General features: G+C 37.6%; 1 protein-coding gene across 7 annotated transcripts; it reads right to left on the reverse strand.

Moving 5' to 3' along the window:
* Window positions 1-362: 362 nt before the first annotated feature.
* LOC127633844 (zinc finger protein 281-like) lies at window positions 363-27,369 on the reverse strand. Of its 7 annotated transcripts, none has more exons than XR_007969262.1 (16): window positions 27,248-27,369; window positions 24,644-25,066; window positions 24,252-24,368; window positions 20,825-20,948; window positions 20,638-20,721; window positions 20,384-20,502; window positions 18,312-20,017; window positions 9,052-9,168; window positions 8,667-8,759; window positions 8,156-8,332; window positions 6,014-6,232; window positions 5,791-5,920; window positions 4,031-5,693; window positions 2,104-3,950; window positions 1,188-2,000; window positions 363-779 (listed from the first exon to the last, which is right to left on the reverse strand). XR_007969262.1 is itself a non-coding variant. In XM_052113194.1 (7 exons), exons 2-7 carry the CDS (start codon window positions 25,013-25,015, stop codon window positions 18,308-18,310), a joined length of 2,523 nt encoding a protein of 840 aa, XP_051969154.1. In that variant the 5' UTR covers window positions 25,016-25,066; window positions 27,248-27,369; the 3' UTR covers window positions 16,044-18,307. The 7 variants fall into 7 exon arrangements, 2 of the variants coding, with proteins under 2 accessions (XP_051969154.1, XP_051969153.1); XR_007969263.1 differs by having other exon boundaries at window positions 1,188-1,361; window positions 1,877-3,950; XR_007969264.1 differs by having other exon boundaries at window positions 1,188-3,950; window positions 24,252-24,365.
* Between the last annotated feature and the right edge of the window lie 587 nt (window positions 27,370-27,956).

Consider the following 27,956-nt stretch of genomic DNA (forward strand, 5'->3'; position numbering starts at 1 on the left):
CCGACTATTCTGGGAACAACGACGACGCTAAACTGTAAGTAGGCCTAATCTATTTTAAACTTTAAACTACTTTTTAAAGCGCAATTTCATTCATTATGAATAATCACAGTGTTTTTACTTAGTTTACTTGCATATTGTTCTGGCTGGGGCGTCAATAATTGATACATAGGCACTGACGTTAGCCAATCATAACAGTGGGCGTTAACACTGAAGTCTTAAATGGAAAACGCCCCCAAAACAGACTGTTTGAATCAGAGGATGAGAAACAGGGTGGGAAAAGGTCATAAATCACTAGATTTTAAAAGTTTTTCTTAAAAAAAAATATATTAATACTATAATTGCACCTAAGGGAACATAATAATACAATAAAAAAAACCATGTCATGACCCCTTTAATTAGTCAATTTTCTAAATTCCAAGACTTCTGAAGCCAAATGATAGATTTGTGTGACTGTATTCACTAAAAATCTTCCACAAACAAAAAGCTCTTGTATAACTGTTGAATACATGGAACACAGCACACAAAACAAAAAAATGCAGGTTTTAATGATATGAGGGTGAATATAATTTTTTGGTGAACTATACAAAACAGACTAAATTCAGTACAATGTTTCTTCCACTAGAGGGCAGTAACAAACACACTATGGCAGGCCCGATGATGACTGTAGTCACTACAGTCGCAGGGGTGGCGGGATAGCCCTTTGTTTCTCCCTCATCACTGTATGCAGGGTTTTCAAAACTGCTTCCTGCTCCCTCCACTTCTATCGATGTACTGTACTCCTGTTTTTGACCAGAGATCAAAAGATGTTGATATTAACAAGGCAAATGAACCTACATCTTCAAATTAGTATGAAACTTTTTGATTCAACTTTTTAAAAGCAAGCCTCTGCTGTAATAATATGTATATTGTCAGATTTTTACCAACCAAGACACCATTAATTTAGCAAATAATTATGTAATCACAGGATATGTTTAAAATGCATGGATAACAGGATAAGTTCAACCCTCTTTGGGTATGTTTTTGTTATCATTATCTTCTCTGGATTCTGGTGGGTTGTTTGATATGATAAACCACCCCAATTATGTTAAACAATAGGTTTAATGAGGTATGTGTAGTGTAACTGTATTTAACTGCAGAGTACTGTATGTTCTCTATCTCATAAATGAGACATTTTTATTCATTCTCACCAGAAACAGGGCCTACTGAAGTTAGATGCATGAAATCATGCATCTAGATTGATGTAGATTGATGTAGATTGATGTTATGCAGAGCATCCATGATTTTTTATTTCTTATGGGCAGAATATATCAGTAATCCCAGGAAAATAGCTACAACTGCTGTTACTCCAAGAACAATGGCAACTGTGGATGTAAAAAGAGATGTTGCACATGAGACCACTATAAATGCAGTAGCCATTGTCACAGCGGAACATGGCTGGCATTTCACAAGTGATGTTCCCTGATCACAAAACAGGTCCTGATACACAAGGATATTTCTATAATTCAGTGCTTCCATTTTTTTTTAAAGAGCTCAGATTTTTTTAAGACCTTCAACTAAACTTAAACTAATAATGTATCCTAAAGAGTCAAATATTATTATTAATGTACAATGGCCCCAAAATCATTTCGGACACTTTAGGACACTTAAATCACTTTCATTACATTAATTTTACTATCGTTTTGCTTAAGAAGTGTGTTTGTGCAAGACTTATTAGAAATAAACATCTCATGGTTTAATATTTGTTATACTGTATAATGCAAAGACATTTTAACATACCTAGCAAGGGTTCAAATACTTCTTAGGGCCACTGTAAATGTAGGGATTAAAATTATGAATAATAGTATAATTTCATATTTTTCTTCTAATATCATTTTACAGCAGAGGCTGAGTTGTTCATCTGAGTGGTCTCCACAGTCTTTGAAGTCATCACACACCCGCTGCTGGTTCACACACAGCTTGTTGTCACACTGGAACTGGTGTGCTGGACACCCGCGGTTTTTCTTTAGAATAACATATACTGATGAATCAAACACAATAAGACCAGGAAAGTGTACTGAGAAAGTAAACAGGGTAAATTTTGATTTCATGTTGACTTCAATTTACCACAGTTCCGCTCATCGGAATTGTCCCCACAGTCGTTTTCATAGTCACAAATCCAGACTCTTGGAATGCACTGCTGGTTGTCACAGTGATACTCCCTCTCAGAGCAAGGTCTGGGTTCTGTGAGCGCACAGACAAAGCTGTTAGCGACAAAGAACTAAATACACCTTGCTCTAAAATGAGCAGAGCCCCAGATGTCCCTGAGAGTTACTGAATGACCAAATGCAAAACTCACCACAGTTTCTCTCAACAGAACCATCTCCACAGTCATTGTTCCCATCACAGTGCCATCGGCCGGGCACACAGCGGTGGTTATCACATCGGGGTTATCACATAGTTTTCATTTATTTAATTCAAAGTGTAATTACTGAGAAGTAGAGTAAAACGCCTTTTATTTTATCAAACTTTAATCAATCTGAAACAGCTTTTGATTTAAAAGCTTGTGCTTAAATGCTTTAAATTTGTTTTGTTGACAAATTAAATTGTCCCTACCTATGAATTTCTTTACAAAATGAACATTTGAATTATTAATTTATTTTTGAAATGGATGAATTGGACTATTGGGGTGGGTGATATACTGGAAGACAAGATAAACCAGTAAAAATTTGAGAGACAATAAAAGAAACAGAGTTTTTCAGGCACTGATAATTTTTCGGTGGCCGCCCAAGCAAAATTACGAGGCAGCTGTGTTTCACATGATCTTCCAGGAGGAAGCCCAGCAGGCTCAGAGACACAGCGCAAAGCGGGATCACTTGAGCTACTAAATCAGATTTCTCTCTATCGTGGCATAAACCACAAAACTTGTGTGACCCATTTGAGTTCTACTGAGTTTTTTTGCCTTCAGATATTCAAATATTCTCTAAAGATGACATAAATCATTAAGCCACATACATGGAGCTACACACTTCTTGAATGACATCCTCACGTTGCCACTCAAAAGGGAGAATTGAATCCTTGCCTTGGCGTGAGTCGAGACAAATTTGTGCACTTGAAGAGATGGTGCTAGAGCGAGCGCTTATAAGGAGTCCACCACAGTGGAACTGAGTGCTGGAGCAGTCTTTAAAGCCAATAGACAGACCAATTAAGTGATCTGGACCAAGTGTGCCGCACAAGCCCTCAAAAGTGAAGCCAAAACGTCTCGATCGCCCCCCGGTGACTGGTCCTAGTATAGGTCATAAACTCCACCTCCCAATGTTATTCAACGGGACATGAGACCAACTAAACAATTAAATTACACTTCACACATTTTTTTTCCAAAGATAGTTTCTGTCATTTACTGTAGTTTCTATCATGTTGATGTAATTTCAAGTGTTTTTTTTCTAAATAAGTTTGTTCTTAGTTAGTTATTTGATGCTATAAAAACGGTGCTGTGACATCATGATTGACAGCTGTGATTGACAGGTTCTCTGAGCGAAGTAGTCACTGAAGCACCAACTGACTTTTTTACGGGATCTTCGGAGGACTGAGGAGATTGGAGCTTTAAATTTAATATCTAAATTTCTATAATTAATAATTTCACACCATCATAAGTCAAAAGTGCAGGGGCGTGTGCTTGCGATTGATCCAGCGAGAGTGAGGGCGGGGCCTTGATTTTGCGGCTTTACTTCCTGCTCACTACTGCGCAGGTCTGGTCCCGAAATCGTAACTGCGCAGACTCAAGTCCCAAGATGTCAGCGCCATATCGGGACACTGGAGGCTTCAGTTCTCACCAATGGAAAAGAGTGAAAGGGCATCGTCCATCTTTTTTTACAGTCTATGACCTGGACACACACATGTAGCAGATGTGCCACCTGGCCCAATCAGACACAGGTGACTGCAGGTTAGGAAATGGTCATTGCAAGGATTCTCACCTAAGGAAACATAAAAAAAGAAACATTCAAACAACTATAATTGAACTTTCTGTTGTAAGTTGAAATTAATATAGTCTTACTGCATGGCTGTCTGTAAGGATAGTAGATGTGGATGTCATTTGGGCAGTGTGTGTTGTTGCCCATGACAGCACGGTCAGCACCGGTGTACTTGTGGGCCCACTCTATAGTGTGGGTGTTCCAGTCAGTCCAGAATACAGATTCTTCAAACAGGGTCAAAGCGTAAGCATGAGGCATGGAGCAAGCTATAGCCCTGTGTCTGTTCTGTCCATCCATATGAACATAGCTGTTGGGATCAGGAAATAGCCATTAGAAGGAAGTTTTGGTGTCATATGTTTCAAAATACAAGACTTATGGCAGATAACTAGTTGAGGGATTGGGTAGTACATGATTCGTGTTATCCAATCAAATGCGAGACAAGAGGGGGAGCCAATGATGGTGCAAATTAAGTTTGATTGGCCCTGTTTGTCTTACTCCTATAAATAGAGCCCTGAGAAAAAGATTTAACTTTAGTTTCATGGTAAACAGAACGATCACGTTTTTTTTTCATAGACAGGTTAAATACTACAGTACTTTGAAACAGCTGTAAACCCACTATACAGGAAATGGACACTGACTTAACCTCTTTTACCACTCAAATTTAAAAGCTCCGTTCACACATACAGTGGACAAATTTCATAAAAATTGTCTCATTTTACAGATAACCCCCACATATTAAGACATTATTACAATCATTAATAATAACATTGTATATGTTTACAATTTTATGATCAACATATTTTTTTCTTCTTCTAAAAGAAAATGCATGCCATTTCAGTTCTGTGTCCTCTATTTTCGAGCAACAAGTTTTATTTTATTCCACTGGATGGCAGCAAGTACTAGAACAAAATAACTTTCCCTCTATCATCCATCACGTTATACTGATCTAAAATGTAGGTTGTGCTCTAACACATTTTAGCACTCACGGTCACCCATAGACAAGTCTTATTTTTATGCTAACAGTTTTCACTCTCTTTTGCTGAATATCTTAACTTCTGAGATGTCTAGAAGCCCAATCTAGGAGTCACGGGAAAACAGAGAATCCTAGCTTTACAATGATGTGTAACATTTCATCTTTAATAGATGAGAACCTATTTTGCTAATGATTTTTTGTCATATTTTTTCTGACACAAAATTGGATTATTTAACCAAGCAAGCTCAAAAACAAGTTAAAAAGCTAACAAACCGAGGTAAGATTTGATATTAAGTTTGAAGTTATTTGGGGCTTACAGATCAGTGATCAGAACAGAAAAGTGACGTTTGCATTTAATGCCTTATCAAAATAAAATGACACTTTGTGATATTTCTGAAAATAATTAAAACTGTGGCATGGCAACAAAATTGAGAAATATAAGAGGTTGTGAAAAATAAAACCTAAAAGAATGCAAACTTAAAATACTTTGTATGTTAGAATAACATTCTAGTGACCTCATTACGTGATGACGTAAAATAAATGCTAAAATTAATTGAACCGGTTCATTGAAATGAATTGTCCAAAAGAACCTGTTTGTGGAAATGAATCAGACTTCCCATCACTAAGTTAAATGTATTGTAAACAACACAAATTATGACAGCCAATCTCATCTGAGTGATCCCTGCAGTCATAAACTCCATCACAGCAGTAGCTCTGACTCGTACACTGGTCTCCACTGGTACAGGCAAATTCGTACATTCCACAGTAGTATTCTACCAAAAGCACACAACATTCATGTTATTTGTGTTAATTAAATAGATCTTTAGAGTGGATACTGACACCTAAAATGTGCGATCGACTGTGTCTTACCACAGTCTTTATCATCAGAGCCATCCAAAAAGTCCTGGTCTCCATCACAGACATATGAGCCATGAATACAGCGGTGATCTGGACATAGGAAATAGCCCGGCCTGCAGGTGATGATAGTGGAATCTAGAAACTGATAAAATAGGGAAACAATGGTTGTTCATTTAAAATTATAAACTTAAAATATGTTAAAGGGATAATGGTTCACAAGATCTTCAATACTTACTTCACTCTCTCTCATCAGAACCATCATCACAGTCATTGATGGCATCGCACATCCATGATTTTGGGATATAGTTTCCATTGGTGCAAGGGAAGAGGTTTGACGTTCAGGTGGTTGGACTACGAGTGTGGCCATTATCCTCATCAGTCCCATCACAAAGCCATCTAGCAGGGATGCAGTGCTTGTTGCCACAAGTGAAGGCATATGGAGAGCAGGCTGTCCCTGATAAAAATGTGAAAGGGGAGTAACAGAGTTTTCATAGAAGTTCATAGACTCATACGTACTTGTCTCAGTTTTAGACAACACACCCACAGACAAACCGTTTGCTGACTGTCTGATGCATATTGCACACAACACTGTAAAGCTACTTTCTCGATCTAGCAATATTAATTTGATTGGAAATAAGGGCACACAGACATTTCTTAACAGTCCGCTTGGAAATGAAGTGTCTTTACAAAATACAGAGTTGATACAACGAGATCTTTTGAGGGTAAAATTATCATTGATTTGGCTAAGTTTGTCAGGTTGGTGGCATCAAATCTTTGAAAGATATTCAGAATTTTGTTTGAGGCAGGTTATAGCAAGTTAAATCCACAAGCAGGTGCATAAACCTCAACCACATGTACAAACCTGCCTCTAAACTGCATGTACTGTAAAAACTGAACAAACTGTGGCTGGTCACTTTACAGGTTTGGTGAGTGGTTCTAGGACATAATTAGATGCACTATAGACCAGAACTTATGACTAAAGTTAAGCTATAAAACTCTATGTGGGGCAAGCTGATAGGTTCTTTGAATTTGCTATCTTTCAGCCAATTGGCTTGTTCACATGTGATATGTTAAGCCAATTGGTTTGCATGGTGTAAGCTTATTATTCCTTTGACATATAATGGGTAGCCAATCAATTTGCGTCTCTCTTTATCTTATATATAAATTGCTCAGTTTTGCAGATAAGACGGTATCACTGCAGCACACTGTTTGGTCATTATGCAGAGCTTTTCACACAGAAGTGCATCTTTAATAAGGCAAGCCTTAACTAAATTTGTCTTGGCACACATCGCTATCCCAAAATATACTTCAGTTTGACGTGAACGCTTAGTGTCTTTGGACAGCCTGTCAAAGTATAAATAAATTCACTGTGGGCACATATACAGGTGGTTGGTGGATACACGATATGACTGCTGAGAGGTTCTGGACTATTTTTCTTCAGGAGTTTAGACACATAAAGATGTCTTTATATTCCTTCAAACTCAAGTTATACAAATGCAGGCATCTCCTGACCTTCTCACACAGGACTTCTTCGCATGCACATCCACTGTTGTTGTTTCCACATTCGTCCCCTGTTTTTTATCATGATTGCATCTTCTTCTAGTGCTTCTTCGTGACAGCAATGACTTAACAATGAGTGCTGCCACCTTGTGGACTCACTAATTAGTGCAAATAATTCCAGGCGCATGCGCATTCTGCACATTCAAAGATGCAGTTAGAAAAATGGTGCTGCTTGCGTTCAGTCCTAGAGCACTTTGCTGATGTTGAAAGTTGCGTCACGTGTCCTGTACACAGATATCTTAGGCTTTAAGTCACAAGATTAAATGTTCCACATATAGCTAGTCTACGTCATCAATTAAATTAACCCTGGGATTTCCTGGCCCAGGTACGTATAAGAGCCAGGTCACAAGCCATTTAAAATATTCTGCCAACAGGCTCAGGCACACATAGACATTTTATTTCATAAGTTTTACGCCATTTGGCCAGTGGCCAAAGCACATCTAGCTAGCATACACGGTGCACATGGCTCTTCGGAGCGGCAGCAATACACAAGTCTTGGCGATAGATCTGCTTAGTTGAGGAGTTGTATTTTGTCTTTACGAGTTATGCATTTGGTGCAGCTTCCCTGATTTGTTGAGGTTTTGTTTATATGTGGTTGTTGGCAGCAGCAGCATATCCACATGTTATACTCAGTATGTGTATTTTCAAGCAGAAGCAAGTCTCAGTGCTTCCTCTTGAGCAGCAGCAGCATAGCAGATCTAGTCCGCTAAGGCCAATATCATATAAATATGTCATACCCACATTAACATGCCAAATCTTGAGTTGTCATGGCTGAAATGCTGTTTAGTCAGAGGCCTGGCTACATGAGACTACAAACCAGGGTCTGTGCAGTTGGCTTCATCTGTCTTGTCAATGCAGTTGCTCACACATCACAGCGGAAAGAATTCGATACACAGCGGCCCTTATCACATGGAAAGGCATAGTCTTCACAGCTATTATCTGGTGGGGCTCAGAGTCATCCTTCACACGGTCCCTCTGGTCCTCCTGCAGCTTCCTGCCATAGGGACAGCCGAACACATGGTTGGACGCAGGTGTAGGGAAACAGAAGTGACTGCAGCAGCTGTTTGTAATCAGGTTGCATCCGCTTTTGAATACTGATGCATTGAACAGAGGTAAACAACATTTAAATTATAGTACATGTATCTGAGCATGATCATTCTTACATTAACCTGTCATTAACTCTATACCATGTCTTTTTAAGACTAAGTGCAGTAAATCTGATTCATTTAAAAGACTAGAATAAATAATCAATAATATTTGCAATTGTTTAGATCAAGCAGTAGCTTGTTCAATAGTTTTGTATGCAGAAGCATTTTTGTATCACTCACAGTCCTGAATATCAGATGAATAGGTCTTGACATTCATTATGCTCAAGATTCCCTTTCGGAGTGTTATATTTTCTCCACCATACTCTTCCTCATCTGAAACACAGCATATATTACATTAAAAGCATTTTGAGTCGACACAGCTGCAATGATGTGTGCCTGGTCGACCCACACAGAAATGATCACAGATTCCCCAAATCTTACAAATCTTAGTCTGCAGATAGACCACATACCTGCAAAATTAGTCACAATGTTCTAATCTAATAAATTAAGGGTAATGCTGACAAACATTTTTGGTATTGTAAGATGGAACAAAATGTTTAAAGTTTCACAAGAACCTTTACTGATTTTAAATTAAAAATGCAATAAAATTTCTCCTTGCACTAACCCACACAGGACCAGCTGTCATTGGCCACAGTGAAGCCATCAGGCCAGTAGCAGGCTCTGCCCTAAGGACTGGAAAGACAGTGGTATTCACAGCTGAGAGCAGAACACTGGTGTAAACCTACAGGTGAGCCAGTAAAGAGAGACAATTAGGTTATTGGTGCACATACAAATGTTCTTAACTGAGCATAGCTGGTCTGTCATGTGCATAATGTGATATCAAGAGTTTCATCAGACACCATCTAGACATAATTGGTGCTGTAAGAAAATGGAACTTGCACCCACAATTATTTGGTTAGAATTAAACTCAATAAAATACATGAAATTGTTCCTGTAATGCTGAGGATATGAAGGATTACCAGTTAATTGTGGGCATACAGGCATCTACTTTGTGACTGCTGTTTTGATTGATGATACCATATGATGATCATCATTAAAATTGACATGATCACCATCCTCAAAGTTTACAAGTACTGTGTTCCTGCAGCTCAACTGGTAGAGCATGGCACTAGCAGGCCAAGGGGTGGCATTGAATGCCCTGTAAGTTGCTTTGGATAAAAGCGTCTTCAAAAAGTGTTCATTTTTTATTTTTATTTAATTGAATTCTATTCAAAGTAACCTTTGTTCAAACGATTTACTGCAGGTTAGCTCTGCTGTAGTGTTGGTCTCATCTGTTCCACTAGGGCAGTCAGGATGTTCAATTGAGATATAATAAGCAAATAAACACCTTTTTTTAAAAAAGGAAAAAAAATGCTAATTAAAATGATTAGTTATTGGAATATTTGTTCAAATAATCATCAAAAGAATTTCAAACTGAAATGATGAATAAAAAAAAAGTTAATAATAAAATGTAAAAAACAATCTCATGTCTGCTCCGATCACTGATTCTGTGAGCCCCAAATAGCCACAAACTCTATATCATATCTTACCTTAGGTTGTTTTCTACAAAATGTTCTACTTTTTAGTTTCTCTTAGCGCGACTGGGTAAATAATCCACATATAGATATATGAATGCAGTTCAGCAATAAAAGAGTTGTAAACAAATCATCATTTGAATATGTTCCTGACTTTTAATGATAACATGTTTTCCATCATTAGCTTTCAAATTACACTAAGATCATGTGACCCTGTAGGTTCAAAGTTGGGACTTGATTCTTAAGACCATGGAAGGGTTATTTTGCAAGGCATGGAAAAATACTTTTTTTTTTGGGTAGTCCCTATTTATACATGGCACTTTGAAATGAACATGGCAAGGAAAGGTAATAAAAGCAATCTGTTCTGTAAAAAACTTTGTTCCTTGGATGTTGTAAATTAAATAATTAGTCTAATATTACAAAAATATAGAATGTATGCAAAATTGTGTGTTTGTTTGCAGGGGTGTAAAGTAATGAATTACAAATACTCACGTTATTGTAATTAAGTAGTTTTTCTCAGGAATTGTACTTTTTTAAGTAGTTTAAAAATGGTATACTTTTATATATCCCACCGTCTGTGTTCTCTACTTCCCTATCCTGATTTTATTTTTATCTATCAACATGATTGGCTAGGGAGCGTCTTGTGAATCCCATCCAATCAAATCACACACTTGAACAGCAGCTGCAGATCTGGCGCCAACTGTGGAGGATGCCTCAAGTAAAGTTCAACACCTGAAAGGGCTTTTCGCAGGGAAAAAGTTGCTTGACTGTGTCATGTGAGTTTAACTTGCTCAAGCCTGATATCAGCATTAATCCTGCCTCTTATTTGAAGAAACATATTGAGGTCAATTTCATATTTTTGCTTACTAGATTCTGTGTGTCTATAATGTAGCCTGTAATTTAACTATCGATCACTGAGATTATTGGTAGATGTGAGAGATTAAGGCAATGTTATCAATAGGGCTGGGAGATAAAACAATATTTATGTTTATCTGAAAACAAAAAAAAGAGAGATCGATATTGACGATATCGACACTTGACTTGACTTGACTTGACTTGAGTAGTTTTATATATGTAGCCCATGTTATACATCTATAACAGGGGTGTTCATTACATTGATCGCGATAGCAAGACAACCACTGGTTGGTTGATCTAGATAAAATATAAAAGATTGACTTTTTATTTCCTGACGTCAGTAGCTTCTGTTAGATTGACAGGCAGCTGATGTTTGAGCGCTACTGCGGGTTCACGCATAAATGATCAAATACACTATAATTCCACCAATGCCGTCTTGATGAGGCATTAATGTAAACGAAGTTGGTTTGGTCTAAAGTGAGCGTAAACAGTGGGACAAAAAGCATATTGGCATCAAAATGTTGGACTTGAAGTGTACATGTAAATGAATTGTAAAACATTTTTTTTTTAGATATATAATACTGACCCCTGATGTAGAGAGTGTGTTAATTGGTATAATAAATTTCCTGGAAAGTAGAGATGATAAAATAATGTATAATTATGCTTAGCCTTTATAAATATAGAAAAGTATCAACATTTCACAAACTTCAGAAAATTGTGCATCATGCATTAGAATGAGAACACAACTATTTCTGGGCTTAAAAGATACAAGAACTAAATCAATGTGGAACATTGTATCTCAACAGGAGGACAATGTGGCCCCCATGTGCTACTTAAAGAAATAGTTCACTCAAAAATGAACATTCTCTCATAATTTACTCACCCTCATGGCATCTGTCTATGACTTTCTTTCTTCAGAACACAAATTAAGATTTTTAGAAGAATATTTCAGCTCTGTAGGTCCTCACAATGCAATGGAATTTAAATGGAATTTAAAGTACAAAAGGCACATAAATGTAGCATTAAAGAATATGACTCCAGTGGTTTAATCCAATCTTCAGATGATATATTTTAGGAGTGGGTGAGAACAGATCAATATTTAAGTAATTTTTTATATGAAAATTCCTCCCTGCCCAATAGGTGGTGAAATGCACAAAGAATGTGAATTCACCAAAACAAGGGAAGACAAATATGAACGTGAAAGTGGAGATTGATAATAAAAAAAGTACTTAAATATTTATCTGTTTCTCAACCACACCCGCCATATCACTCCTGAAGACATGGATTCAACCACTGGAGTCATATGGATTACTTTATGCCACTAATGTGCTTATTGATCACCATTCACTTGCATTGAATGTACAAACACAACTGAGATATTCTTCTAAATACCTTTGTTTGTGTTCAACAGAAGAAAGTCCAACACATCTGGGATGGCATGGTGGTGAGCAAATTAGAGAATTTGTATTTTTGGGTGAACAATCCCTTTAAGCATCACTTTTCTTTTTACTCTGTAATTATTGATTTTGAGAATATTTAATTGTGCAAATAAATAAAATGGAAATTGGAAACTGTTAATATACATTCTGACAGATTATTTCTATGCATTTAGGAAGAGGAGCTTGACATAGCACAGAAAGGCACAGATGCCATCAACACTTTGGAGCAGGAAGAGCAAAATTTGTCTTTCAACCCACTGGATGTTGATTGTCCTTGAAAATGAGCTGGGGACATTTGTCAAAACACTGACTTTTTGGGCTACTTTATTTCCTTCACATCAGCTACCCAAAGAAGCTGACGCTTTCGCTTCTTTTTTTGAGCTGATACAGTAAATGGTGTGGCATCTTGATGATGGCAATGTCTAGATATGTTGAAAAGATCTTTTGAATGAATAGTTTCATTTATAAATACAAACTGTTTCTGGTGTTTTTATTACAGTATTAGTTCAGAGTTTTCTCCTGCATACATATATTTCTGCAGTGTGCAGTCTGTTAAAATGCATTTTGAATTGTGTTTATTTAGATTTACTGAAATTCTTCGAGTCATTTTTTTTGTCTATCGTCATGATTTTGTTACTATTTTTGTATTTGAGAACGTATTTTGGTTCTAGGAGAGCATGAATATCAATGTTTGTAAATGTATAAACAACAATAAAAACTAAACTAAAAAACTAAAATAAAACAACCTGAAGAAATAACTGACAACTGGTGAATGTCAAAGTTAATTGAATGTAAATTAACAGAACCTAGAACTAATTGAGCTTAGATTTTTGAACTAATTAGCTTAAAATGCATAGTTGGGTAAACTGGGACTCTTAGGGTTAAAAAACCTAAAATGTATTAGTTGGGTGGCACAGTATTTTAAGTAAACATTTTTTAATGGAAGCTCATTCATTTGGCCATAGCCATTTACATTATTTTAGGTAACGTTGCTTAAAATTCCTAGTGGAATTTGCTTAAAAAATGGGATGCAGAAATGATTCACTGTATTTTTAACCGTTTTTAACCCTTCAACCGAACAATCCCAGTTGTTGATTTTACAAAATGTAATATTTAAAAGTCTGGTTTACCACCGTAGAACGTTTCATCTGAAGTTGTATATGGTGTAACACCGCTGCTGCCGTTTATCTGACTCGGCAAGTGTAAAATGCTTATTGTTTTTCAACCTGCCCCTAATTGACTGGCAGTATTAAAATAGTCAGCATTTGACTGAAACAAAATAGTTCTACTGATGTTAATTTAGATATTTATTTTATTTGAATTTATTCTTTATTTAAATGGTCAGCAACTGACCGATACTGAACATACAGTACCGATTTTTATTTATTTTCTGTGTTCATTTCTAGAATTTGTTTAAAATGTATAATACTAATAATGTCAATTATTAGTTATAATTACATAACAAAAATATTTGTTTAAGAAAGCAGCTTTCTGAGTACCTTTGCAGTCATATCGGTGCCAAGTCCTCATAGAAAACACTTGTTTTCATTCCAGCTCAAAAATTAACTATATCGTCCACCATATCGGTAATCAGTCAATTTTCCTTCTCTAATATCGGTCAGGCTCTTGACCAAAGTTAAACAATTTAAAGGCAATGCTACCAAATACTAACAAATTGTATGTAAACTTCTGACCCTCTGGGAATGTGATGAAAGAAATAAAACCTGAAAGAAATAATTCTCTCTACTGTTATTCTGACATTTCACATTTTTCAAATCAAGTAACCTAACCTAAGAGTAATTCGACAGGAATTGTTTTCTACGATTAAATGTCAGGAATTTTAAATGTATTTGGCTAAGGTGTATGTAAACGTCTGACTTCAACTGTATGTAAATGTGTGTATATATATATATATATCTATGTATGCCCTGCAAACAGCTTCAGGGGAAATAAAAATAAAATGTTTAGATCTACTTCTCCAGTTTTAATTTCTATTCCTTTATTGCATAATTTACTGTTGGGTTAATATAGAGACACTATATAAACCTTATTGATATATTACAGACTTTCATACCTCAAACATTAATTTTAAAGCAATATTTAATTGCATACTTTAAAAAATAAAAATCACACGGCAGCTTCAAAATTCACATTTGCAGTATGAAAGCTTGTGATATACAGTATCTCACAAAAGTGAGTACACACCTCACATTTTTGTAAATATTTGAATATATCTTTTCATGTGACAACACTGAAGAAATGACACTTAGCTACAATCTAAAGTAGTGAGTGTACAGCTTGTATAACAGTGTAAATTTGCTGTCCCCTCAAAATAACTCAACACACAGCCATTAATCTCTAAACCGCTGGCAACAAAAGTGACTACATCCCTAAGTGAAAATGTCCATATTGGGCCCAAAGTGTCAATATTTTGTGTGGCTACCATTATTTTCCAGCACTGCTTTAACCCTCTTGGGCAGGGAGTTCACCAGAGCTTCACAGGTTGCCACTGGGTCCTCTTCCACTCCTCCATGACGACATCACTGAGCTGGCGGATGGTTAGGGACCATGTGCTCCTCCACCTTCCGTTTGAGGATGCCCCGCAGATTCTCAACAGGGTTTAGGTCTGGAGACATGCTTGGCCAGTCCATCACCCTCAGCTTCTTTAGCAAGGCAGTGGTCATCTTGGAGGTGTGTTTGGGGTCGTTATCATGCTGGAATACGACCCTGCGGCCCAGTCTCCGAAGGGAGGGGATCATGCTCTGCTTCAGTATACAGTACATGTTGGCATTCATGGTTCCCTCAATGAACTGTAGCTCCCCAGTGCCGGCAACACTCATGCAGCCCCAGACCATGACATTCCCACCACCATGTTTGACTGCAGGCAAGACACACTTGTCTTTGTACTCCTCACCTGGTTTCCGCCACACACGCTTGACACCATCTGAAACAAATAAGTTTACCTTGGTCTCATCAGACCACAGGACACGGTTCCAGTAATCCATGTCCTTAGTCTGCTTGTTTTCAGCAAACTGTTTGCAGGCTTTCTTGTGCATCATATTTAGAAGAGGTTTCCTTCTATGAAAGCCATGCAGACCAATTTGATGCAGTGTGCGGCTTATGGTCTGAGCACTGACAGGCTGACCCCTCACCCCTTCAACATCTGCAGCAATGCTGGCAGCACTCATATGTCTATTTCCCAAAGACAACCTCTGGATATGACGCTGAGCACATGCACCTAACTTCTTTCGCTCTATGGTCATGGCCAACATGCTGCAGCTCAGTGTCTTGGCAATCTTTATGTAGAGCAACAATTCTTTTTTTCAGATCCTCTGAGTTCTTTGCCATGAGGTGCCATGTTGAACTTCCAGCGACCAGTATGAGGGAGTGTGAGAGCGATGACACCAAATTTAACACACCTGCTCCCCATTCACACCTGAAACCTTGTAACACTAATGAGTCACATGACACCGGGGAGGGAAAATGGCTAATTTGGCCCAATTTGGACATTTTCACTTAGGGGTGTACTCACTTTTGTTGCCAGCGGTTTAGACATTAATGGCTGTTATACAAGCTGTACACTCACTACTTTGCATTGTAGCAAAGTGTCACTTCTTCAGTGTTGTCACATGAAAAGATAAAATCAAATATTTACAAAAATGTGAGGGGTGTACTCACTTTTGTGAGATACTGCTTGTGAAAAACAAAATGTCCACATATCGTGAAGTAATGTTTACCATAGACCTTGTGAGTAAATAAAAAAAACACACTATAAAACCCCATAACAATCCATGGTGAATTAGACTTCTGCCGGAAAAAATTGACATCATGGTTGAACATTCCTATTGATGCTATTCTTTCCCTGTAAAATCTAAAATTGATATCAACTGTCCTAAAAACTTGCGTTGAACATTTATAACAAAAGGTTTTTATTGGCTTACCTAATCATTTATAAATTCATCTGACATGTACAGCCCTGTCACATAAAAGAGGCTGAAGTCGGGGATGCATATGCTACAAACATTTGGTGCAATGGTGATGATCAGAGGAAAGCCATAAACGAAGAAAAAATCAAATAAAATCATGCATATCAGAAACAAAGAAAACAAACAAATTTTTAGTGTTTTTGTACATTATTGTAAACAAAGTTTTTATAGAAATCATATCAAAACACATGGCAAATAACAAAAACAAGGGGAAAACGGGAGACAAAAATCCTTATATTCTAGGTATCATTCTACAATTAAACACTGCTTGGCATCACCGCTTAAAAAAAAAAAAAAAGACATTTGTATTCCAACAAATCAGCTTGAACTGTAAACACAGGTGGCATTATATGATTATACAATAAGCTGATGTATACTACAATATTTCCACTACATGAACACAAGTCCCTGGTTTTTTCATTTTACAATGATATGAGGTATTTAAAGGTCAATCCTTTTCTCCACTTTTCTTTTTTTATATCCAGCATTTTTTTTTTCCTTTCTATAAAAGCATGGAACGAGTTTGGAGTGCAGCATTCAAACTTTGTTCATCACAGCTATGGCATTTCTCTGTGACAGGACTCTCTAAAAGGCAGGAAAAAAACAGGACAGGACCTCTGACAGGTCTCACACTGGACAGAGCAAAGTCTCAAAAACAGTGGAAGACAATGCTACCCACCACCCTATCCAAGGGCATTGCATTGGGAAGGAAACACATTATCCCAAAGTTTTTTCAGTAATCAGCTTCAATCCTGATTTAATGCTCAAAAACAAATAATATTTTAAAAGAAAAACACCACAGGTTTAGGTCCTTTCCTCCCGATTCATGCATTACAAAATAGTAATTGAGTTGGGTTCTTCTCTCTGCAACAAAAAGGTACACTTGCAATTTTGCCAGGCATTAAATTCATCACAAGGTAGGAGGTAGAATTCCAATTGGTGCTACTCATCCCAAGTCAAATGGTTGTGATACCTGAACATGTTCAGAGCCTGTTTTTAGCCTGAGGGCTAACAAGGACACATAAAAGTGGCATTTGTGTAATTCAATAACAGCATTTTCAATTAGAGTAACAAAATAATATCACCAATACCGGCAATGGTTATACAAATATTCAAATGCCCTTTATGGCTGCAAAGCTGCCGTTCCCTCCCCCACTTTTAAAATCACAGCTTTCTTTATAAAAAATAATAGTTTTATGAGTCCTGAATCTGAATTCTTGCTTTCAATGGTTTATAAAAGTGCTTATATGATTCCTTGAGAGATAAAAGGGTTGTCAGCTGACAAAAAGTAAAGTTTAAAGAAGGGGATTAGAATTACTGCTCACCCTGAGACAATAGTAATGTAGTTTCACGTAGCTACAAATAAATATCTACATACGATTGAATGATTCTCTCTAACTACTTGTCTACCTGTATGTGTTTAATATGGCCCTTAGTGATGAAAGTATGCAAGTGTTTTCACATTGATATTAGAAGTACCATAAAGTAGTGAAAAGAGTCACCAGTGTCAACACACAGATTCCAAATTAACCTGTTTTTCCTCTTCAAAGAAATTTCGAAATCAAAGCTTCACTGACATTTCAAAGTAAACCGGTTAAAAAAGGGTGCCTGTGCACCTCATTAAAAAAAGTTCCTGCTTTTTCCTGAGTAATACTTTAGATTATTGTAACAGACAATACATTTTTTTGCTGTTGAATACTGGGCCACTCCCTGACATCTGTTTTTATTGTAAATCATTGTCCATTACTTAATCTTACATCTGGACTATGATTGCTAAGACATACACGTTTTTGAAAAACCAAGCAAGTCCTTCGCTACCCTCTAATTTTGTTGAAAATTCATTTAAATCTATTCTTACATCCACTACACTAATAAAACAAATGACTAGAACACATTAAAAAGAAGAACATGAAAATTGCATCTGAGGTCTTGTAGACCTTCTCTGGTAAAGTCTTCTATGGACATTTAATGGCAGTGTAATAATTAAAGTTTTAATCAGCGAGAAGAGGGAAGCACTGGAGAAAGCCCTCATCCACACAACAGGGTTAGGTGAGCAACCTAAACCCTTACCTGTAGCTTTGGCTTGTGGGGGTTTTGGATCCTGAGCTAGCTGGCTCATTGACGTCTGCTAACAGACTAGTATACCCTGAGAATTCTGACACTGGAGTCCGCTGTATTCTGTGGTCGACTTCCACTATGCCTACCCGCGGGTCACCACCATAACCTAGCGGGGTACGGCGACCAGACTTGAACTGGGAGCCGAAGGCTTGGGCAAAGTTCTCTATCTGGTAGGTGGAACGCATGTCCACCACTTCCTTGGAGGGCTCCAGTGTAGCAAGGTCAGGAGGTGGGGGCAGAGGGTAGACTGAGCCATTAGAGGAGCAACCATTGGTGCCATTGGCCGAAGAGCTGCCATTCTTGGTCTGCTGGTCTTTCTGGCTGCTGCCGTTGGTCAGCTCCTGAGTTGTAAGAGGGTACGACTGTGATTGCTGCTTGTCTAGCTGGTCGGTGAGCTCTTGAGATGGGGTAAGCTGCTGGTGTGTGGCAGGCTCCAGGCCACCGAGATGAAAGCCATGCTGGGAGGAGGGTGAGGCATGAGAGGGTGATGGAGACCCAACCAGCATTCCAAAATGGGACTTGGTTAGGGAAGAGGAGGAGAGAGGAGCAAGAGGGGAAGAAACGGGCTGTCCGAATGCACACTCCAATGGGGAGGTGGTGTAGATGTTCTTGTCCGAGAAGAGTGTGCTAGCAGTGCTGCTACTTGATGACAGGAGGCCTGGGAAGGGCCCGGATGGGCCTAAAATGAAGCTGCTGTTGAGGCTGGTTCTCTCCAGTGTCTGTAGCAAGAACTTTGAGTACTCGTTCATCAACCCACTCTTGTCTCCAGAGCCATTGGGGGATCCCTCATCCTGGCCCAGATCAGAGGCGGCGGAGGCCTGTTGCAATTGCACATGGTGTGGATCTTGCAGATCAAATGTCACATCACGATGAGAGCCATCAGATTTGTGGCTGTAGTGGTCCAGAAGGCTCTGTAGCACATCATCTGGGATTCCTGACTTGTCATGCTTGTCAACACTTACCAGAGGTGAGGTGTCAAGTAAGGCCAGTGTGGGTTCTCCAATGCCACCCTGGATGACAGTCGGCTGAGGAAGGTGGACTGAGCTGAAGTCATTGCTGTTAACGGCCTGCAGGTATCGTCTCTTTTTCAAAAACTGCATTGCATCATCGTAGTTGCTGCTGGTACTACCCTGTTTGGGGCCACTGGAGGTTTGGAGGATGCCTAGACTGTCCATACTTGCAGCTCCAGACATGTCCATACTTCCTGGCTTCTGAGTCAGCAGCTTCGGCTCATGATGACCTGAGGCTTGGTTGGCCTCCTCCATAGAAACTGGACCCTTATTAATTCCCTTGCGACCGCCTTTCTTAAAAGCAAGCTTGGGTGTGCATACATGCTGGTTGTCCATGCTTGTCTCAGCGAGACCCCCTGAAGAAGTTGCCCCTGATCCACTGGGGATGTTCATGGTATAGTCCTGTGGGCCGAGTCCTCCTCCTCCCGCAGCCGCACCTTTCTTCCTCCGTCGCTCTCCTCCCTCATTGCCACTTTTGGATTTGCCCTTCTTGCGTGGTGGGGCGCAGGTGTTTCCCTGAGTGAGTAGGTAGCTGCCTTGTCCCATGTCCTCATCTCCAAGGTCCAGCATTCCTGGGTCCAGTCCTTTCTTTATGGCTTCTCCACATGTCCTCTTGTGCTTCAGTAATCGATCTGTTCGTGAGAAATACTGCCGGGCAAGAAAGAAAGGTTTCAATTCAGATTCTGGAGTAGAAATATTGGTTAAAGCATTTCTTCAGCATAACTTCTACATTCACAGGTAACAGAACAAGCATACTACATTTGAGCATTCAGACCAATGCATAAGTTTGTTAAAAACTCACTAGGCACAGCACAACGAAAGTAACAGAATGCAGGTGTCCAGACATGCATTTTTAAAAGTTGAATTTCTTTTAATTAGACACAGCATCTTCAAAATGCTGCACCTCTGCACTCAACACTTAAAACAGCAAGGCGTAATGATCAAAGACGTCTTCAAAAACCTGATCTGTGTGGATTCACCAAAGTGTAGATAATATCATCTGACCGGACTTACCTGTAGACAGGTGTCGCATTTATATGGCTTTTCTCCACTGTGTGTCCTTTTGTGTCTCTCCATGTGGTACTTCTGAATAAAGCGCATGTTGCACTGGTCACAGCTGAATGGTTTCTCCCCTATGAAGCAAGAATAACAGTCTCAGCAACATCTTTATTTTTGAAGCCAATGACAAGACAGCTTTGCCTCTGCTATAAGACTATAAATAGACATCTATAAATGTATGTTTACCAGAAAAGCAAGCTCAGACTCACCGCTGTGGATTTTCTCATGCCGTTGCAGCAAATACTTCTGTATGAAGCTCATATTACACTGACTGCACCTGAAAGGCCTCTCACCTGTAATAAAAAATAAAAACCCATGTAAATTTTAGTCCCCAAAAACATTCCTTGAATGTAAAATCTGACCACTGTAGTGCAGTTGGCAAAGAAAGCTTGTCACCTGTGTGAATGAGCACATGTCTGCGCAGGTGATAGGAACTGCGGAAGGCTGCATTGCAATGCTCACATATGTGTGGTTTAGAGTTAGGAGAGAAAGGCCCAACATCCCCATCAAGCATGACTGACTGAAAACAACAAAGTAAAGCACATAGACATTAAAACTTGGGATCCACCGTTACCATTTATTCTCTCCCAATCCAAATTAGACTAAATTAAATACATCAAAAAAACATTACATAAAACATGTGTAGCCTATTTATTTATTTTTAAATAGTCTACTAGATAAAATAGCAGCAAAATTAACAGTAATAACAGTGAAAGTTTTCAGAAGAAAAGTCAGTTCTTTTTACACATTTTATCAACTTGTATCTGGACTCTGTCACCTTGGTTGTAATAGGATATCAGTCCACTTTTCAAACACAGTTATTTTTTGAAACCCTGTCAGTTAACCCTCTGGGGTCGCCGGCACGGCAGGCTCGATTTTTTTCGTCATTACAGCGGAAACAAAAAATTCTCCATAATTTTTGGGCATACAGATAAGTTTAAGACATTATTAGAGACTATAAAGGGTCTACTTTTTTACACTCACAATAACAACAAAATCTTGTGCTTTTGTAAACTAAAGTTCGTTCATTTTTCTGCGCGTTTGAAAGACAGCACGATTCACAAGTGAGAAAACTCCCGGATAGTGAGGAAGAGTTCACATTTTCCTCAGAAGAAGAGCGGGACTCCGATGAACGTTTGTATTTTGAAGAGAGACTTGATCCAGCCAAGGATACAATTTCAGACGAGTAAGTAATTTAGTTTTAATTAGTTGACATGCTATTTTATATTAACATATATAATATAACAATATATATTTTACTAGTGGGACTGTTTCCAGACTTGCCAGCCAGGATTCAGAGTATTGACATTTGAAATATGTCCTAATAAGCAAGTTTTAGTTACATGTAAATGTTGTTTTAGCAAAAGCAGGTATTTAAATTGTATGCTGTATTATATATATATGATATTAAAATAACATTAATGTTTAGATTATATTTTAGCTAGTGTTTATGCTGCCTCATTATCATCAACAAAGCTTGTGCTTGCAAATATGTGTTCAGGTGTAAATGAGTAAAATGCATTTTAAATATGCCTATATTAGAAAATCAGCATATTATTTTTGAATGATCATGTGACACTGATGACTGCAGTAATGATGCTGAAAATTCAGCTTTGATCACAAATTGCATTTTACAATATATTCAAATAGAAAACTGTTTTTTTTTTTTTTATTGTAAAAATTGTTCATAATATCACTGTTTTTACTGTATTTTGGATTAAATAAATGCAGGTTTGGTGAGCAGAAGAGACTTCTTTTAAATGGTAGTGTAGGTCTAAAATTAAGTAGTCTTTATGTAAAGAGTATATATAGTCAGATTACTTCTTTTAATTAAAACTTGATTTTGATCATCAAGTCTCCTAACATTCCTCAGTGATAGGCCCAGGGGAGGGGTCTTTGTGTCCTCAGGTGTGAATTACAATCCATATTCATGATAGTTCACGGCTCCTCGCATATGACATTTCTAACACTAAAAGTGTCTTACAAAAGTTAAATTACTCTATTGTTTTGTATGAATGAGTGATCATGATGGTTTTCACATCATTTTATGGCAAAAACTCTAGGTTACAAAATCCAGTTCTCAAAAGGTCTTGTGGACAAATGTCTATGTGTTATATGGCCTTATTTCAATGACTTAATTTTTTTAGTTTTTTCAAAAACCATGCATAAATGTTATTTTTTCAAAAATACAAACATGTACACACATGTTGCTCACATATTATTGTAGCCCAGTTTGTGGTGAATACAGTTATCAAACTTTAGCCATTAATGTGTTTTTAAGCAACTGAAAAAGCACAAATGTCAAGGCATGTCAAAACTTCTCCAAGGCCCAAAACACCCTCAGACCCCAGAGGGTTAAAGGGATAGTTCGCCCAAAAATGAAAATTCTCTCATGTTTTACTCACCCTCATGATATCCCAGGTGTGTATGAATTAAGAAAAATATTTTAGCTCAATAGGTCCTTAAAATGCAAGTGAATGGTGATAGATTTTTGAGGCTCCACAAATCACAGACAGCCAGCATAAAAGTCATCTTTAGGACACCAGCTGTTAAATGAATGTCTTCTAAAGTGATACAATTGCTTTTGGTGCAAAAAAGATAAATATTTAATTTTTTATTTTTAACTCAATCATGCTTCTGATCAGGAGCGGTTTGCGCATGTGAAGTAATCGCATTGGCATTTGAAACGAGAGACGTGCGACAGTCGAAAGAGCAGCGCTGTTTACAACTGAGAAGAAATGCTGTACAGCAGCTTGGTTGATTTTGATTTAGATCTGTATTTATCGGATTCTTTACTTAGAATGGTGCGATTACGTCTGTATCACGGCAACGTGAATACGTCACACAAGACACCGTGAACTCCACCCTACTGTGAAGTTTACCGGAAGTGTTATAGTTAAAATGTACTTCTATATTGATCTTTTTTCGCACCAAAAATTGTTGTATCAGTTTAAAAGACATTAATTTAACAGCTGGAGTCATCTCGATGATGTTTATTCTGATTTTTGGAGCTTCAAAAGAGAAATCGCCATTCACTTGCATTAAGGACCTACTGAGCTAAAATATTTTTCTTGAACTAAGCCATCTTTTGTCTTCAAGAGACTTTAAATAAAATGCACAAGTCATACGGACTACTTTAAATGGTGCTTTTATGCTATACTTGGGAGTTTGACAGTAACGAGTCACTAACACGCAGTATTGGATTTGGATCGTGCTTGTCGGACCGATACCCGATCCAGTTAAAAATGTCAGTATTAGAGTCAATTCCGATCCAGGTATAGGATCGGTGCATTCCTAATTAAAACATCAAGGCTATACCAATCAACTCTTCTCTAATGTCCTTTTTTGTTTGTTCTCTAAATTGTCAGCTTTTTGGCGATCTTCAACATATATGTGTTGCTCTGAAACAGACAGTTTATAGAATTGATTTGGAGAAATCAATTGAACATCTCAAATCTATATCCATTTTAATGAGGTTTACCACTGCCATAGTATTTTGGAAACTTAATGGCCAAATTAAAAAAAATAAAAACATTAAAATCATTGCAATATTTATGATTTTATATTGCAACCAAATAATTAAATAAATCTTGTAAATATTCAATATACAAGTCAATTCCAAATGTTTGAGACATACCCGGTGGAAAGGATATGCGAGGTTCATCACGATTCATGTACAAAAGATGATAAAAATACATTTAACCATTTTTCTTTTTCATAGTTCATTACATTTGTGCTTCGGCCAGTAGCCATCGTAATAAAGTGTCTGACAGGAAATTTTGAGTGATAAAAATGAGAGTGGCTTATAAAAAGATATATGCACCTTTGCAGCATCCCCTTGTTTCCTTCTATCTCTGCCCTCTGGTCCTTCTCCATTTGCTCTCCTCCCTCTTCTAGGTCCAGATTCTTTTGGGTCTTTCCCCAGCCTGCCAGAGAACTGCTAATGAATCATAAAAATGGCTTGAAATGAAACTAGGAAGGCAGATTGTAGGCAGAATAGTCAAAAATCATTTAATAACATGTAATGATATGTCAAGAGCCATTATATGCAGTAGGAATTAACTTTAGATTGACATTATTGCCATCTTCAAACATGTAATCTGGAAACTAAAAAAATAACAAAATAATACTGCTACACGGTTTCAAGAGATTTAGTAAAGTAGACTATACAGGACAAACCATAAAATAAGACATTCCTCAATCCATTAGACTTACATTACTAAGGCTTAGATCATGCAGAAGCATATTCTGGTGGTTGCTGAGAGACATGTCCAGCATATCAGAGCTTTTTCCTCCTGCTGTGCCGGTTCCTGTTGCATACATTGGGAGGCGATAGTCCAACTCGTTGAACTTCTCTTGTTTGATACCCATACTGTGGAGAAAACCACCACCATGGTCAGGAGAGTCACGCTCTTTCTTTAGGATCATCTCCTGAGGCATATCCGCCATGCTGGTTTGCGAAGTCAGCCGTGTGAAACTGGTGACTGGAGGTAAATGGCTGAACATAATCATGCTGGGGGTGAAGTTGGGGTCCATGCCTCCATTCCGTAAAAACTCATTGCCAAGCTTGTCCTGGATAATACTCATGTTTGGGTCTTCAAAAGGCCAAAGTTCATTCAGCACAGATGATTAAATATGCTATGAAGACACAAGAAATTAGGGACGAGCATTAATATAAAGTAATTTTGCAGTCAAGCACTCTATCACATAAAAAAACAGAGTAATCAATTACTCGTAAATTAAAAACATCAGGTATGAAATGTACATGAAATTTGTATTTTGTTTTATTAACATTTTTTTTTTTACCAAGTATGGTTTTCAAATTAAGCTAACTTCAACAAACATTGTTTCTTTAGCAAAAAATGTATTAACATACTGCATTTAATTTATTTATCATTACATTTCATTACAGTTCTCAATGCATTAATGATTCAATTGTAACTGAGATTTGGTGAGATATTCAGGGGGAAAGTACAGTATAATTCAGCGTTGCCTACGGCAGGCAAATGCTGAAAGGAAAATCAATTTGTGATTTTCGAGAATTATGTTTAATAGACGATTAGCTGGTGCCTAAGGAGTACTCAGCTAGTCCATTTCTCTACAAGAAATATGATTATTCTGAACAAATAAAGCCATTATTTCTCTTCAGATTAGTTAAAGATAGTGTACAACGATTCATTCTCTTAATGAGGCCTACCTGATTAATTATTATCAAGATTACTACACTGGCTAATCAGAAATGTTAGGAATTTCTAATTTTTTTTTTGCACCCACCAGACATAAAACCATACAAAAGCACTAATAATATCAATAATTTCAAATAACCACCATTGTGCCTGTGGGTTTAAAAACAGGAGCAAATGAAGATATGTGCATAAATCAGATTTAACAAATTATCTTGGCATGCTTAGTCATGATAATTATTAATTTGACAAACATATCTACAATATAGCTTTAGCTACAAAGGAATCAATTATTTCCTAACAAAAAACTTTTGTTTTTTTTAATCAGTCTTTTGAGGGTTGTTTCAAATAAAGCAGAATTAAAAATCAATTGATGGTGATCAATTCCTTGGAAATGAAGAACAATTCAACCAAATTCTGATCAAAGAGAGAATACGGAGCACAAACAGTAGTTTTATTTAAGGGATCCGTATAATTAAAAGGAACTAAATGTATAAAACATTGAGACCAGCGAACCAGACCATTTCGATTAACGTTTAGCTAGCCTTAGCATCAATAGATTGGTGATACTCGCTAAAAAGAAAAGATTTTCTCTTTCAATTGTTTACATTAAGTAATTTAAAAAATATCGTTTAAAATATCGTTTAAATACTCTTCATTGAGGGGGGAAAACGGAGTCCTGGCTTTGTGAGCGCCGCAGCATTGTTCTCTATTGTGATTGGAAAGCTGTTGTTGATATGATCATACACACGTTTTTGTTAATTAAAAATCTAGTTTGGGCACACTGATACATCGGTTTCACATTGGTTGGTATGTCTGCCTCTCATTCCGAGCAAAACTTGGTATAATTTTAACCCGTTTTATCAAATCGAGTTAATCTAGTCGTTAATCACAATTACCAAACACATCTCCGTCTAAATGACTCCATTAGCAGCTAACGGCTAACTAACAAGAATGAGTGGGGCAGGAAAACTTAAGCGCGAATTTAAACAAACCTATCGTGATAAATGCGAAAATATCTGCTTACGCATACACTACATACACAAGATACAACTAAAACGCACAAGCAAAGTGAAGTGTTTTATTGAAGTGAGTGATAAACGAGGCTAACAAACAGTAGCATGCAGATGAAAGAGCTACAGCTAACAGCCCTTCTACACTGCACGCGACAACCCTGAACGCCCCCATTGCAACAAGCCAAATTTAATCGCGAGTACAGTTTATTTGATTTGGACGCCAGTGGTGTAGTTTTGTCGCGTCTCGTGCTTGTGCACTGTACATAGGGCTGATACATTTTGACCATTCACAGCGCACACATCATTAATTTTAGCCCGCACACAGTAATACAATCCGTCGAGATTCTGTTGTAAATGTATACGACGATAAAAGCGACGTAAAGAGCACGCGGAGGCTGCTTTAACTGTAAGGGTAATTAAATAAACATGCATCGTTTTAAATTAAAGCGACTCTTGTGGCCTCAGTGTTATGGAATGGTCCGTGCGGGAGAAACAATGATGCTCGCCGCTGAATCTGTCGCTTGAGCGGCTGTGATTTCATTTGGAGCTTTCATTCGTGCGCAATCCCTCATCTTCGCAACCGCAGACAAATTTAAATGGTAAAATGCAGTCACACTTACTTGTACATGACGATCACGGCCACCTCGTAGCAAATGAATCCCGCCGCTCGCTCCTTCGAGTTATTTCACAGCCAAAACATTGTTCTCTTGCAGCTGTTGGCCTCCTCTATGTTTTGTCGTCGCTGGGAATTATGGGTTGAGCGGACGGGTCGTGAGAGGAGACAGACGGATACAGGCAGGACTAGTCAAGCAGGGGGCCACTATGCAAATGCACATTGTGTTTGAGCATCTGTGATTTTTTTTTTTTTTCTGCGTGTAAACCGGGTCTTGAAATAATTGTTGGCACATAATTTTATGTATTAGTTATTCCTCTAACCGGGATATATACATTTATATAATACAATACATGTTTATGAATTTGATTAAATTATAAAAAAAATAGTATCTGTCTGTCTATCGTTCTTTATGTCTGTCTTCTGTCTGTCTATCTATCTGTCTGTCTTCTATTTGTCTGTCTGTCTTCTATCTATCTTTCTTTATATCTATCTATCTTTCTTTATTTATGTCCATCTATCTATCTATCTATCTATCTATCTATCTATCTATCTATCTATCTATCTATCTATCTATCTATCTATCTATCTATCTATCTTTATGTCCATCTATCTATCTATCTATCTTTATTTATGTCCATCTATCTATCTATCTATCTATCTATCTATCTATCTATCTATCTATCTATCTATCTATCTATCTATCTTTATTTATG

This window comes from Xyrauchen texanus, chromosome 40, assembly GCF_025860055.1.
Source record: "Xyrauchen texanus isolate HMW12.3.18 chromosome 40, RBS_HiC_50CHRs, whole genome shotgun sequence".
In the NCBI taxonomy this organism is placed as follows: Eukaryota; Metazoa; Chordata; class Actinopteri; order Cypriniformes; family Catostomidae; genus Xyrauchen; species Xyrauchen texanus.